Raw genomic sequence first — 14,828 nt, 5'->3', positions numbered from 1 at the left:
GTTTTGGGTCGTTTTAACGTGTTGATCTTAAAAATAATTTTTTAAAAATGAAAAAAATATCATTTTGATGCATTTCAGCATGAAAAGTACTTTGAAAAGCAACCGCAACTACACTCCCAAACTGAGACTATAAAAAAATATAAAGATCAAATTGTAAGGTGTAAATAATTATAAGGGTGTAAATTGTAAAATTACAAATAAAACTAAAAGGCATAAGTGTTTTACTGTGGATTGTGCATAGTGCAATCCACAGTAAAATGACTAATGCCTCCCTTAAAAAACCAAATAGTTGAACAAACACTTAGGGGTAATTTTATATTTTGATATCTTTATTGCATAATATAATTACTTCTATGTCCTATAAAAGAAAAACACAACTAATGTCTGAGGGGTTTTTTTGAAATTTCATATTTCTTGTACAGTCTAATTACCCTATAGCCCCTGGGGTCAGCTTTTTTTTGCCCAAGGTAAAGGGGCATTGTTGGTTTTTTTGCCTTAGTTGTTTTTTACAATTATCTTGTGGAGTCAAGGATGTTATGGTCTTTTTATAAATAACAATGGTCAGCACATGCAGAGCACGCATCAGCAGGTAGGAGGCAGCCGTGCTTTTCGGGCGGCACGTGCGGTGCCTCTAGTAGTTGTTGGTCACCTTCAAGGACAATATTTGAAGCAGCGAGCCACCCTTTACATGGTGGGCTGACACGTGTCAGCCGCAAGGGAACGACAGAGCTCCAGCGATCATAGTTTTGAAACCCGGCCCGACGGGTCGACCCAGGACCCGGTCGACCCGGGCTTGGGGCCGGGCTGGGTCTAAGTAAAAACCAATCAGGAATTTGACCCAGTGAAACCCGGTCAACCCGGGTAAACCCGGCTGAGACCCGGCTTTATTTTTTTTAATATATATGCGAGAAACGGCGTCATTTTGGCCTTTTACAGTTAAAAGGCCAAAACGTGAAGAACTGAAGACAGAACAAGCAGAAGACCTAATTAAAGAAAACCTAATTAAAGAAATCTTGAAAGCTCTTTCAAGGCACACTGAAATGGTCAACGATATTATCAGGACATAAGCTGAAAAATTGCAACAAGGGAGTGAGCTAACTCGAGTGAGGCTCAAAGAAATGGACCTGCCAGATTCAATTCTTTCTTTGGAAAAACTTTACGCTTCCAACAGATCTTAAAGAAGATGTGGAAGCAGTGTAGATTAGCGAGGGTGCAGCCGACCTTGAAGCTGAGTTACAGCAACTTATGGATTTGAGGAGGGTAAACCAAGAATTGCTGGTTCAGACCGAGGAACTTTTGCAGAAAGAAGCAACAGAAGATGCCCAATTTAGATCTTTGAAGAATAGAGATGCTCTATTCTGTGGAGAAATCTTATTTCTATTTTGCTCTCATCAGATAGAATCTGCACTTCCAACTTTAGCTAGGCTGATAATGTATTTGGATGCTAATGAAGATGTTATAGTGGAGGTCTTGAAGCGGAGCTTGATATGTATCTTCTTTCTAAACCTTTTGTTTTTCAAAATAATTTGGTGTTGCATTGTTGAGTTGACATTTCCTTTTCCCCGATGAACTCAACCTTGCCTCTCTAACAATGAAAATAAGTAGATAAATGAACTGAATGCTTTTTTGTTACTGCATCTTCTTTCTCTTACTGTTTTTCTTTTTTACTCCTCATCTATAGTTTATGTTATGGTTGGTTTCCCTTGACATTTCTTGAGTAGGTCTTAGTAATCTTGAGTGGGTTTATATAAATGTTGCTTTTCTGTTGTTGGTTTTTTTTTTTGGTTGACCCGACCATCTGACCCGCGACCCGATCATTAGACCGGGTCGACCACCGGGTTGGGTTTAAAACTATGCCATCAATAATTTTTCTCCTCCCCTTTTTTTTCTCTCTCCTCCACCTCAAAATGTGTGTTGGCCTTGCAAAATTGCAAGGTGATCCTCAATCTTTTAATTGTATTGAATTTGATTTAGTTGTTTTTTAATTTCATCAATTGACATTTGATTTTTTATGATTTTTTTTATCAAATTTGATCATCATTCTTTTGATTCCTATTTATTTTGCTTTTAATATTTTTTCTAATTGGATTTTATTTTTTGATTTCATCCATAATCATTTTATTTTAATTCTTTTTTTTTGTTGAACTTGATCCTCATTTTTATGATTGAAATTCCTTTTTATTTGGAGTTCTTTTCATGATTGATTGTTTTTTTTGCAATTTCATCCACCATTGCTTAATTTCATTGAGTTTTCATATCATATTTGATGTTTATTTTTTTTATTATGCTTTTAAAACTTGGCCCGGGAGTTGACCTTCGTCATATCTCGGGTCACATATTGGGTCGAATGATTAGAAATACAGCTGTCAATCAATTTTTTTTTTATCATGTAAGAAGTAAAAATAACATTATTTAGAAAAAAAATAAAGGTAAAAAAAATCAACGGTTGTTGACATGATTTTTCCCAAGTTGATCGTTTGATTTTTTATTCAGCTAAAAAGTAAAAATGATATTATTTTGATAAAAAAATAATGAAGAAAAAAAATTCAACTATAATCCTCTTTCTTTTAATTGATCTTTCTTTGTTTTGGATTCTATTTTAGATTTTTTTTGTTTCATTCATTTTCATTTGATTTGTTTTGTTTATATATCAAATATGGTATTCCTTTTCTTGATTGTTGTTTTTTTTTTCTCTTACAATTTTGTATCTCAATATTTTATTTCATTTATTATTTTTCTAGATTTAGTCATCATTTTTTTAATTGCTCTTTTTTAATTATTTTCTTAATTATTTTCTTTTAATTTTATCCCTTAGCATTTTATTTCATTTGTTTTTTAATCCAATCATGGTTTTAATTTTTTTAATTGATCTCTTTTTTTATCCCTTTTTATTTTATTTTTTAAGTCCCTCATTATTTTCTTTCATTATTTTTTATATAAATTTTGATCCTCATTGTTTTGATTATTATTTGTTTTTTTTTTAATTTTTTGATGGTTAAGAAATTTATTTAAGATTGTTTTGATATTCTGTATGGTTATCTGGATCTCATGATTAGAGTTTCTAATTTTGAAAATTAATTTGATTTAATTTTGATTTTTATTTTATTTTTTGATATTAAATTATTAGGCTTTGAATTATTTTTGTTTTGGTTATTCTAGATTATTGGTTAGGGAAATTAACCTGAATTCACTTAATTTATTATTATTTAAATGTTTTTTTATATTAAATAAAAATTAATCTCTCTCGCGGTTAACACGGAAAAAAATCTATTACTGTCTAACGAGAATCCTGATTACAGTAAAATAAAAAAGCCGTGGACACCCACACACTTCTCCAAATATAAGCAGGACCCACATCAGCCAATTTCAACACACCTTCCATCTCCTGTACAAACACCTTTTTCCGATCCTCTTCAATTCCCTTCCCTTCCCTATATATTTGTCTACACGTACCTAGAGACTCTCCACAGAACACAAACACAAAGAACCTCCCAAAACAATGGCCTCTCTTCATCGATCTTTAGCCTTCATGGCTATGTTGTCCTTGCTTTCTGTTTGTTTAGCCATAGACATGTCCATAATTGATTACAACATAAAACATGGCCAAGTCCCAGAAAGAACAGAGGCAGAGACAAGAAGAATCTACGAGATGTGGTTGGTTAAACATGGTAGAGCATATAATGCGTTGGGTGAGAAAGAAAGACGATTTGAGATTTTCAAGGATAACCTTAAATTTATCGATGAACATAATTCTGTTGGGAACCCGAGTTATAAACTTGGGTTGAACAAGTTTGCGGATTTGAGTAACGATGAGTACCGGTCGGTTTACTTGGGTACGAGGATGGATGGGAAGGGAAGGTTGTTAGGTGGGCCAAAAAGTGAGAGGTATTTGTTTAAGGAAGGTGATGATTTGCCGGAGACCGTTGATTGGAGAGAAAAGGGGGCTGTCGCCCCTGTTAAAGATCAAGGCCAGTGTGGTATGTTTTTGTTTCTTTTTTCCTTTTTCTGTTTGTTTTTATCAACAGGATGTCGTTGGACAGCAAACTTGCTGGGTCTGAGGCTCATGAAAAATAATTTCATCCCAGATTTTCCTTCTTTGTGTGTGTGTGTGTGTGTGTGTGTGTTATTTTGGGGATTTAGATTTGGTAACCGGCGTGGGACCAGGGGCATATTTTTCTCCAAGGATGTTCTTATTTTGGGTCTTCTCTGCTTGACCAAGAAACTATCGCTATCATTTGCTATTGTTATACGTCTGTTTGTTTTTTCTTCGACTAGATATTTGGTGGGAGCAACTCTTGCTTTTTCTCCGGATTTGATTAAGTATAATTTGAATTTTTTGATTTTCTGGATGACATCTTTATTCTTTAGGTTTTAAAGATAAGATCAGCTAGAAATCGGACTATTTGATTCATGTTTTATGGTAACTGAATTTGGTTTAGGTAGGAGTATTTGATGTCCCACACGCAGATTGAACAGTTTGGTGTCTAATTTTGGCAGCTACAAAATTTTATGAAAGCGTTCTGTTTGGCTCAGGCTAATTTCTAATGTAAAGTTTTATTTTGTTTTTTTATTAAAGGGAGTTGCTGGGCATTCTCCACTGTTGGAGCGGTGGAAGGGATAAACCAAATTGTAACTGGTAACTTGACATCTCTGTCAGAACAGGAGTTGGTGGATTGCGATAAGACATATAACCTGGGATGCAATGGAGGTCTCATGGACTATGCCTTTGATTTTATTATTGAGAATGGTGGTATTGATACCGAAGAAGATTACCCCTACAAGGCTATTGATAGCATGTGTGATCCAAATAGGGTATCTTGAATCGTTTCCCTCCTCAAGTTTCATGTTTTAGAAAATTAATATTTGATCTTTAGTCTGATCGGGATGTTGCTTATCCTTAATGCACTTGATCATTATGTTTTTGCAGAAAAATGCTCGAGTTGTTACAATTGATGGTTATGAAGACGTTCCACAAAATGACGAGAAGTCATTAAAGAAGGCTGTGGCAAATCAACCTGTTAGTGTTGCCATTGAAGCTGGTGGAAGGGGTTTCCAACTCTACCAATCTGTAAGCCCCGCACCCCATCTTACTAACCATTTTTATGCTTTGGCATCAAGGCTTAACTATCGAAATTGTACAAATTATAATTTGTTTGTAATACATGATAGGCTAAAGCCTGACTCATTAACCTTCATAGCCTTGTTACCAGAATGCATCATTTATAATTCACTAGTTTGGAAGCAAGAAACATTTGAATTCTGAATGGGACAACTTCTCACAAACTGAATTTTAAGTAGTCTTGTGCACGTTAATTGATTACTTAAGTCATATGTTTCTTTTCTTCTTTGTTCAGGGTGTTTTTACTGGGTCATGTGGAACACAGCTAGACCATGGTGTGGTTACTGTTGGGTATGGTACAGAGCATGGTGTAGATTACTGGATTGTGAGGAACTCATGGGGTCCTGCTTGGGGAGAGAATGGGTACATCAGGATGGAGCGTGATGTTGCCAGCACTGAAACTGGAAAGTGTGGAATAGCAATGGAAGCTTCATATCCCACCAAGAAGTCTGCAAATCCCCCTAATCCCGGTCCCTCCCCTCCATCTCCAGTGAACCCTCCACCTCCAGAAAAGCCTTCCTCAGAGTGCGATGATTACTACTCATGCCCTGCTGGAAGCACATGCTGCTGCATATATCAGTACGGTGACTATTGCTTTGGATGGGGGTGCTGCCCTCTGGAGTCTGCAACCTGCTGTGACGACCATTACAGCTGCTGCCCTCACGAGTATCCTGTCTGTGACCTTGAAGCTGGAACCTGCCGAATGGTAAGTGTAGTCACCTATTCCCTTAAAAGACAATTTTAATGAGTTTGTGAAGGCAGCTTCTGAAATTTTAACCTTGTATGCTGCTGATATGTTACAGAGCAAGAGCAATCCATTTGGTGTTAAGATGTTGACTCGAGCTCCTGCTAGAATTACTCAGTCTCACCAGCTTGGTGGTAGGAGGCGAGCTGGTAGGAGGTTCAGCCCTGCTTGAGATAATCCTAGGTCGTTAAGGGTCTGCTAGAGCAATATGTGGGGCTAAGGTTGACCATGTTTAGTTCAGCGAAACTTATCATCTAGTTTTTCATTATTTGTAAATTCCTTAAATTGTCTGCTGAGGAAGATGCTATAAACTTACGATTGGATCGCCTCCATTTGTAAATAATCATCATCAACTATTGATTCCCTTCAATTCTTTTTATTTTTATTAGTTTAACATGGGTATCCGGCCAGCTTGCGCGTACTTTGACTAATCCTACAGGCCTTGAAGTTAACGACTATGTAAGCCTCCAGTGGCTATTATATAAATAACTACAGGATTCGAACTTGAGATCACAGATAGAGCAAATCTCTTTAACCTACCTGCCATTCTTATTTTCGCTTATAATGGTGTTTGTGGGGCTCATTGCTTAGAATCACTGCTCACTGTTCAATTATCTGATGAAACCCTGAGGTGTACGATCGGTATAAAATATAAAATATCAACGAAAAAGCTGGCGACTCCACGGAAGTAACTATGCTTTTTTCCCTTTTAGAGTGGTATTGGGTTACTGGCTGCAGCTTTCTATTCTTTTTAAAGAGGGGTTACCTGTCACTGAGTTAATGGCAACCATATCCAAAAACACAACTAATCATAAATAAATAAATAAATATGATAGCTGTATTTGTAGCCAAATAAGAAAACATTGGTAAGCAAGACTGATTTGTAGCTAACTAAGAAAACCAAGAATTTGCTGCCATTTTTTCTTTAAATTATGAACTACAAGAAAGGATTTTATCAATAAAAAAATGAAAATTATTTTTTTGAACAAGTATTTTCTATTTTTCTTTTTTCTAAAAAAAATCTAAAACATTAAATTTTTTTTTTAAATCCCTACCATAAAAAGTAAGGATATGTGTTTTATTCATCTGATTTTATATGTATTTATTTTATTTAAAAAACAACAAGTCAAACCAAATCCTTGTTCTCTATCTTAAAAATTTTATATTTAATAAATATGTTAGTTAAAATGTATACAGGTTAATTATTATTATTTTATGAAAACATTCTAATGAAACTATTTTCTTAAAGTGAACGGGATTTCCCATTCTATTTTTGGGTTATAATAAGAATCTTTAACATTATCGATCGTCAAGAAAAACTAAAAATGAAGGGTTTTTACTAATTTTGTTTTTTTTTTCTTTGGTTTCTTTAATTAATATTTTTTTATTTCACCATTTAATATTAGATTTATTTTTTATTGGTTTATCTGACTTTCATAACACGGATCATGGATTTGACAAGTTAATTCGATTCACTTAAATTTTTTTTAATTAACTTTTTTTTAATTTCATCATTTAATATTGGGTTGATTGAAAATTAAACTCTATGATTTGTTTTGTTTACTTTCTATTAGGTTATTCCAACATTATGACCCGAGAATAGTGTTTAACAGGTTAATTTGAGTTGACTTAAGTTATTTTTCCGTATATTTTTTAAATTGAAGAGGGGTTTTTGATGCATCCCTCGTCAGAAAGCATATTTCATTTGAATAGTGCTTTGTTTGTTTGTTTTTTTTTCTTTGATTTTTTTTAATCATTTTTTTAAAAAAAATTTCATCATTTAATATTAGATTTGTTTTTTATTGAGTTATCTAATTTTCATGACATGGATCACAAGTTTGACGGGTTAATTTATATGACTTAGTTTTTTTTTCTTAATTAACTTTTATTTCCCACTTCCATCATTTAATATTTTTTTGATTAAGAATTAAGTTTCATGATTTATTTTATTTCTTTTCTGTTAGGTTATTCTAACATCATGACCTGAGAATAGTGATTAACGAGTTAACTTGAGTTGACTTTGAATATTTTTTGTGTTTTTTTAATAGATTTTTTTTTTCCAATTTCATCATATGCAACATTGGATCAATTGATAATTAAGTTTAATAATTTATTTTAATTTGCTTTCTTTGAAGATATATTGGTCTCATAATTAGGGTCGCGAGTTTTAGTATTTAACCCTAGTTAAACTAAATTTGGCAAGTTAACTCAGGTTAAATCGTGTTTTTTTTTAGATGTTATCCTGATCTTATAAATTAGGTTATGAGTTTATCAGATTAACTCAGGTTGTTTTTTAGATTCTTTACTTAATTGATTTTTTTTTAATCTCTTCCTTCAACACTAGGCTGATTGAGAATTGAACTTTGTAATTTATTTCGATTTGCTTCCTATAGGATTTTACGGTTTTATAACATGGATCGTAAATTTGACAAGTTAACTTGGGTCGCTTTTTTAGATCTTTTTAATTGATTTTTTTTAATTTTACTATTTAACATTGGGTTGACTGAGAATTAAGCTTTTATAATTTATTTTTTATGGGGTTATCATAGTTTCATAATCCGAGTCGTGGATTTGACATGTTGACCCAAATCAATCTAACATGTTGATATCTTAATATCATAAAAGGATATCATCTTAAAATTTTTTTAGTTAAACTATATTTTTACATATCATTTTGGATTGTTTTTCGACTCACAAAGTCTACCGAATCACATCAAATTAACTCTTGCACGGTTTAAAATTTTTTTTACTAGAAAAAAATTAACAATATCTGAATAATTTTTTTATATTAAAAAAAATATTAACCCGATTCATAGGGTGAATGATCTGGTATTTAATTTATTTATGCTAACTACTAAATTAACAATTTTCTGAACGGTACCGTTTTCCATGTGCCTGGTCTTCTCTTATACCCCGCCCCTGTAAAATGGTCAATGTGCATCCCCATATGTCTCTACCGTTGGATCACAACAAAAGACAATCAGCAATCACCACCACGCTTCCTATTTTTGATAACCAAGTGACCAAACCGATCACGTGAAGTAACGCGATCACCAACAAGCAATTTCATTTCATTAACTGATAACCTCAATCTCCATAAATCCCCCCCCCCTCTCCCCCCCTGCCAAACCCTAATTTATCTTTCACAAATCGAATCTCAATCAGGTAACAATCACTGCCTTAGATCTCAAATCGTTGCATTAAGTTTGCTCTTTCGTTATTTTCAATCCAAATTCACATCTCGTTTACTGTTTAATCACCGTGATTTTCGTTTGAATCTAAATCCTCGTAATCTGGTTCTAGTTTACTACTGCGTGGATCGATAATTTTTTAATGCTTTTGATTATCAAGTAGGTTTAGTGGGCTGCAAGCCTAAGTTTGATTCAAATGACTCAGTTTTCTCAAAATGGGAGTGGAAGCAGCTAAACATGTTTTTTAATGAGAGCTTTGGGCTTTGGTTCTATATTACATTTGAATTGTTTCCATGGTATTCATTTATGATGGTTGTTTTGGTAAGTGGAGTAATTGCTTATGACGCTCTTATGTTGTTTTTTTTTTTTTACCTGCAGTAGTTTGCAATAGTGACTATCTATGTTGGTTTCTTGAGCATTGCTGTTCAATAATTATCAAGACATTTGAGAACAAGAATGGATTCTGAATCTGCTGATACACCACCTCCATCTGTTAAAGCTCCTGATACACAACCTCCTCCTCCTGCTGCTGCTGCTGCTGATCCCGTGCCTGAGAATCCTGCAAGTGATGCGCCATCAAAACTCTCTGCAGCTGGCATAACGTCATGGGCCAAAAGTTTAAAAATCCCCCAGCCATTGACTTCCTCGCCAGATGACTCACCAACTGGCAACGCTGGAAAATCAACCTTTGCACGTTTTACTAGTGGATTTGGACTGCGCTTGTCTCCAAAATCTCCTGCAGCAGATGATAGTCCTGAAGGAACTTCAGCAACTTCACAATCTGGCTTATTTGGAACAATCACTAAAGGGTTAGTTGATACATCTAAGAATGCAGTGAAGGCAGTGCAGGTCAAAGCTCGGCATGCTGTCTCTCAAAATAAGCGAAGATATCAGGTAGGATGATGGCTGCTGTAAAATTGTTGTAGTCTTGTGTAACGGGATCATATATTGCTTTCCTTTTGGTTTCATTCTTGTTCTTTCTGTGTTGGTTAAAATTGCTTCCATGATTTCTTGGTGGGGATTCTTTTTTAAACAATTTATCCGAGAAGAGATATTATGTTCTGAAACTACATAAATTGTTCGTACCCTTTATTTTTCTGTTGACTATCTTTGTTGTTTACTTTGTTATTTGCGTAGCATATCTTTTATTGAGGAAGTGTCTGAGATAGAAGTTGCTCATACATGTTTAGAAATTGAGCCGCATTCCTAATTGACACCTAGCTTACTGGGATTTTATGAATATAGGATCACAAGGGTAAAGTCACGATTAGGATAATTCATGCTTATTTTGTAATAGTTTATCTTCATTTAGGATTTTATTTTATTTCCAACTTTACATCTGATGATAATTTTGGGTGTATATCTCTCTCCAGGAAGGAGGTTTTGATTTGGATATGACATATATCACAGAGAATATAATTGCCATGGGGTTTCCTGCTGGTGATATGAGTTCTGGTTTTTTTGGATATGTCGAGGTTAGCTAGTCAATTTGCACTGTAAAGTAGCCATATTGTCGTAATTAAATATTTCACTGTTAATGCATCAAGCTATCTGATGCAGGGATTCTATAGAAACCACATGGAAGAAGTGATCAAGTTTTTTGAAACCCATCACAAGGTAATAATGCATTCAGTGATATGTATGTTATGTCTTTCTCTATTTTTTTTTACTTTATACTGCTTTGTTCCGTGTCAACTATTGTAACATGCATTCATTTGATAATTGGCTTGTTCATTGTTGGGAGATTATATTTTATGTGACAACACACTTTACCATAGAACTGTTCTGTTACATTTTGTCAATATTTTCTGCTTGGAAGGGAGTGGCGCTTGTCCTGGTTGATGCAATGTGCTGCACTTTCTGCTTAATTTGGAATCTGACATTGAATTGTACAAATCATCTAAATTCATGCATGTGTGATTTGGATCAAGTGGCTCCATGCATGAAATTTGTGGTTAGCACTCTATGCATGCAACATGCCTTCTGAGTTTCAGCTACAGTTGCATTCATTGATATTTTCCCTCTTGATAAGAATGCTGAGTTCCACTTCATGTGATCTTAATTTGTTGTCCTCCTTTCAAAGATGACTCTAGCTAATGGGTAGTTATAAGTTATATCTTTTACTGTATGTTGCTAATATAGTTGTTTTTTTGGGGCCATGCTCAGCTCAATTTAAATAAAAAAAGACACCTTTTGGTTCTGAACTTAGCTTCTCCATTCATGAAGCAGTTGAATTTTAATCTTTATTTCATTTCTAGTATCGAAATATTCTGTTTTACCTTTGATTCACTTTCTATGTGCAGGACAAGTATAAAGTGTACAATCTTTGTTGTGAAAGGCTGTATGATGCATCATTGTTTGAAGGAAAGGTGAATGCAACATTACCTATTTCATTGTTTCATGTTTAATGTCAGTCTTGCTGAGGCTGTTCCTAGAAAGCCATATGGTTGATTCTTATATCTTCTATGTTGAACACTTGCATCAGGTGGCTAGTTTTCCATTTGATGACCACAATTGCCCCCCAATTCAGCTAATAACATCATTCTGTCAAAGTGCTTACTTGTGGTTGAAGGAGGATATTGAGAATGTCGTGGTTGTGCACTGTAAGGCTGGGATGGCACGGACAGGGCTGATGATTTCTAGCCTTCTTCTTTACTTAAAGGTCAGATATATGACAAGTTCCTTAATAAAGAGGAATTGGAAGGGACATAGAGTGACACACTTCTGTTTTCTGGCTGAGATTTTTTCATCTGTAGACTCATTTTCCATCTTGATACAGTTTTTCCCTACTGCGGAGGAGTCTATTGACTACTACAACCAGAAGAGGTGTTTTGATGCAAAAGGGCTTGTTCTGCCCAGTCAAATTGTGGGTTAATTATTGCATTTATTTATTAAAAAATGCACATTGAGGATACTTCCTCTATATGTTGAGGTTCTGTATATCTTGTCTAAGAATTTTTTCTTTCTTTTTTGAAGAGATATGTAAAATATTTTGAGCGTATCTTAACATACTTCAATGGAGAAAACCAGCCTGGGCGTAGGTATACTTCTGGCTCAATGTGTTTTGCAAGCATCTATGTTTTTGTTGTTACTGACAACACCATTTAAGCAGGTGCATGCTCAGGGGATTTCGGCTTCACAGGTGCCCTTATTGGATCAGGCCGTCAATTACCATCTCTGATCATAATGGTGCGTTTTGTTATTTATGTTTTGCCTTTTTTATTTAGCTTGGCAATCCATTTGACCGCAAGAAGGTCAATGTCTGCTCATTTTGTTCCCCCTTCATACTTTATTATAAAAAATTATCTGGGTCTGCTCTATTTGATGGTTTTATCTGTGTATATTTAGCTTATTGATTGATCTGACCTTATTCTCAGATTTGATTTCTTTTTTGTGAACTCTGTAACCTGTCTTTGTCTTTTGTAATGTTTAGTTTGTAGGACTACATTGCATAGGCTTGGGTACTAGCTCCCTTTGTTTCTCTATCTATTTCTTTCTTAATAATATTTTGATGAATTGAAAGACAGCTATAGACTCAATCCTTGCCCAATTCTAACATGTGTTTGTGTCTGCCACGCAAGCTTATGGGTGTATACACTTGTAGAAGAGGTATATCCATAGTACATTGAGATTGGGAATAAAGTTTTTGAACAAAAATAAAGGCAGCCCAAATTTTAGTTAAAATAATACACTACCATGTTACCTTTAGTTTGGATTTCTCTAATGCTTTCTCCCATTCACAGGTGTTCTCTTCTCCTCAAAAAAGCATCCCAGAACCAAGGATTTGTCGGTAGGTCTCCTTGGGTACATGGCAACAATAAGTAAAGTGTCAATACTACATTAAAAGTTTTCTTTTGGATCTCTGTCCATCCCAATTTTTTTTAAAATTTATTCTGAACTTTGCTTCATCCTTGTAAGCCTTTGAGTTTTCACAAATGCTTCTTTCCTTCTGCAGCCAGAAGAATACTGGTTTAGTGCTCCCAAGAAAGGGGTTATGGTCTTTGCTTTGCCAGGGGAGCCTGGTCTGACGGAGGTGGCTGGAGACTTCAAAGTTCATTTTCATGACCGCCAAGGGGATTTTTACTTGTACGTTCCCTGGTCTTCTCCCTTGTGAATGAATCTCTTTTTAGATTTTAAGAATAGAAAATGAAGTGCTTTACTTGTGCTCCTTTGGAATTTCAGTTGGTTGAACACGCAGTTTATGGAGAACAGAAAAATCTTGAACACCAGTGATATTGATGGGTTTGATAAGGTAAAGGACCTTGAACATTTTGTTGTTAATTTTTTATCTGAAGAATTGCTTGTCCTTGGAGCAGCAATAACTAACTAATTCTCGATAGCTAGATTATTTTTTATTTATTAACGAGAGTGAGAATGGCTGTAACTTTGTCGATATCAATGTTTTCAACCTTCTCTATCTACATAATAATATGGCTGGATTTTTGTGCAGAGGAAACTGCCTTCCCCAGGATTTCAGGTTGAGGTCGTGCTAGTAGATTATGATGGCACTGTTTCAACCAGGTCAAATATTGAAACTGCTGTGAAGAAATCAGATGAAGGTTCAAGTACTGCTCCTGCATCAGTTGATGCAGGTACAACTGCACCAAACCAAAATAAAGACTCAGCAAGTAATGATAAAGATGATGTGTTCTCGGATAGTGAGGCAGAGGAATCAGTATCTTCCAAACAAAAGCAGGCTCAAGCATCCTCTGCAGGGGGTGAAACAGCTGCCACACCTGCCCCTAGTTCTGGAACTGATAACAAAACAGAAAAAGTCGCCAGTTTAACCCAAGCAACTGAACAGTTTTCTCTGGGAAACACGGGCTCCCAGCAGTCGCATGCCCCTGCTCAGCCTAAAATTGAAGCCGTGGGTGGAACTGTCTCAAGCCTTGAGGCTAACAACGCCCAAAGTGAATTCAAGGCAATGGCTGCTGATGCATCTGTTTTTACCTTTGGAGATGATGAAGACTACGAAAGTGAGTGAGCAAGGAGGAGCACTTGTGTCCCTCCTGCAAAGATCTGTACATAAATCAGTTTGCTGGTCATACGCGTTCCTGTTGGTGATGTGTTCCGCCAAGGTCTTTATCTGGCTTGTTATTTTTTGTTAGTCAAAAGGCAGGCTGGAGGCGACAATAATCAGTGCATTATTTTGTGGCATCAAATTAGTGGGAATTGTTTCATTACTTTTATTGAGAAAAAGTTGTACTGCTCTGTACATTAGTAAATTGATATTATTTGGAAAGGGTTACAAGCAAATTTGCTTCTGCTTCTTACTTTGAATTTCAAGAACATAAGCTGTTCTGTGCCAGGCTCTTCTGCCCACTGCCCTCGAAAACAATCTCATGGAAATCATGGGCTCGCGACCTGGTTCTTGCTTCTGTTCGAGGTTGTGATTGTCAGCAACGAGACGCGAACACAACAGCCCTAGCCCATTCTTTTATCTGCGCGTGAAGAATAGCATTTAACCTGATTATTTGTAGACGACTCGGACCATTTCAACGACTTGGATCATCGCTGTAAGACATTATCTTGGTCAATGTCAATAAAAGACGCGGTGAAGGTGAAGGTGGGCCCTCGTTTCGTTCTTTTTTGAAAAATAATGAAGGTGGGCCCCCTAGTTGCCTTCCAGAGGCAGATTGTACATGTCCTGGGTCAACAGGCTGTACCTCTTAATTTAAAGAACAGATAATTAAAAAAACGTTGTGCTCACTTGTTTGTAGCTGGTGAAGTGATCTAAAATTATTCCAAGGAATAATCTAATTTTATGGCCAAG

The 14,828-nt window shown here is 35.4% G+C and overlaps 2 protein-coding genes across 3 annotated transcripts; both read left to right on the top strand.

The window, feature by feature from the left end:
• The first annotated feature begins 3,370 nt into the window (after positions 1-3,370).
• Positions 3,371-6,234, top strand: LOC7492056 (cysteine proteinase mucunain). The gene is made up of 5 exons (XM_002298704.4): positions 3,371-3,977; positions 4,577-4,812; positions 4,928-5,068; positions 5,355-5,825; positions 5,923-6,234. The coding sequence occupies exons 1-5, from the start codon at positions 3,500-3,502 to the stop codon at positions 6,034-6,036; spliced, it is 1,440 nt and encodes a 479-aa protein (XP_002298740.4). The 5' UTR covers positions 3,371-3,499; the 3' UTR covers positions 6,037-6,234.
• Positions 6,235-8,826: 2,592 nt separating this feature from the next.
• On the top strand, positions 8,827-14,311 carry LOC7492057 (phosphatidylinositol 3,4,5-trisphosphate 3-phosphatase and protein-tyrosine-phosphatase PTEN2A). Of its 2 annotated transcripts, none has more exons than XM_052450120.1 (13): positions 8,827-9,029; positions 9,447-9,949; positions 10,429-10,530; positions 10,616-10,672; positions 11,359-11,424; positions 11,541-11,717; positions 11,835-11,921; positions 12,032-12,096; positions 12,168-12,244; positions 12,799-12,845; positions 13,011-13,141; positions 13,238-13,307; positions 13,506-14,311. In XM_052450120.1, exons 2-13 carry the CDS (start codon positions 9,512-9,514, stop codon positions 14,037-14,039), a joined length of 1,851 nt encoding a protein of 616 aa, XP_052306080.1. In that variant the 5' UTR covers positions 8,827-9,029; positions 9,447-9,511; the 3' UTR covers positions 14,040-14,311. The 2 variants fall into 2 exon arrangements, with proteins under 2 accessions (XP_052306080.1, XP_052306079.1); XM_052450119.1 differs by having other exon boundaries at positions 9,434-9,949.
• The last annotated feature ends 517 nt before the right edge of the window (positions 14,312-14,828 follow it).

This window comes from Populus trichocarpa, chromosome 1 (assembly GCF_000002775.5).
Source record: "Populus trichocarpa isolate Nisqually-1 chromosome 1, P.trichocarpa_v4.1, whole genome shotgun sequence".
Classification (NCBI taxonomy): Eukaryota; Viridiplantae; Streptophyta; class Magnoliopsida; order Malpighiales; family Salicaceae; genus Populus; species Populus trichocarpa.
The sequence above is the reverse complement of the archived record's forward strand: the minus strand, read 5'-3'. Positions and strand labels throughout refer to the sequence as shown.

Coding starts and splice junctions, on each gene's coding strand:
- LOC7492056 (XM_002298704.4), top strand. CDS start 3,500: ATGGCCTCTCTTCATCGATCTTTAGCCTTCATGGCTATGTTGTCCTTG. Junction 5,069..5,354: donor GTTTCCAACTCTACCAATCT/GTAAGCCCCGCA, acceptor TTCTTTGTTCAG/GGTGTTTTTACTGGGTCATG. Junction 5,826..5,922: donor AAGCTGGAACCTGCCGAATG/GTAAGTGTAGTC, acceptor GATATGTTACAG/AGCAAGAGCAATCCATTTGG.
- LOC7492057 (XM_052450120.1), top strand. CDS start 9,512: ATGGATTCTGAATCTGCTGATACACCACCTCCATCTGTTAAAGCTCCT. Junction 9,950..10,428: donor AAAATAAGCGAAGATATCAG/GTAGGATGATGG, acceptor ATCTCTCTCCAG/GAAGGAGGTTTTGATTTGGA. Junction 11,718..11,834: donor GCCTTCTTCTTTACTTAAAG/GTCAGATATATG, acceptor ATCTTGATACAG/TTTTTCCCTACTGCGGAGGA.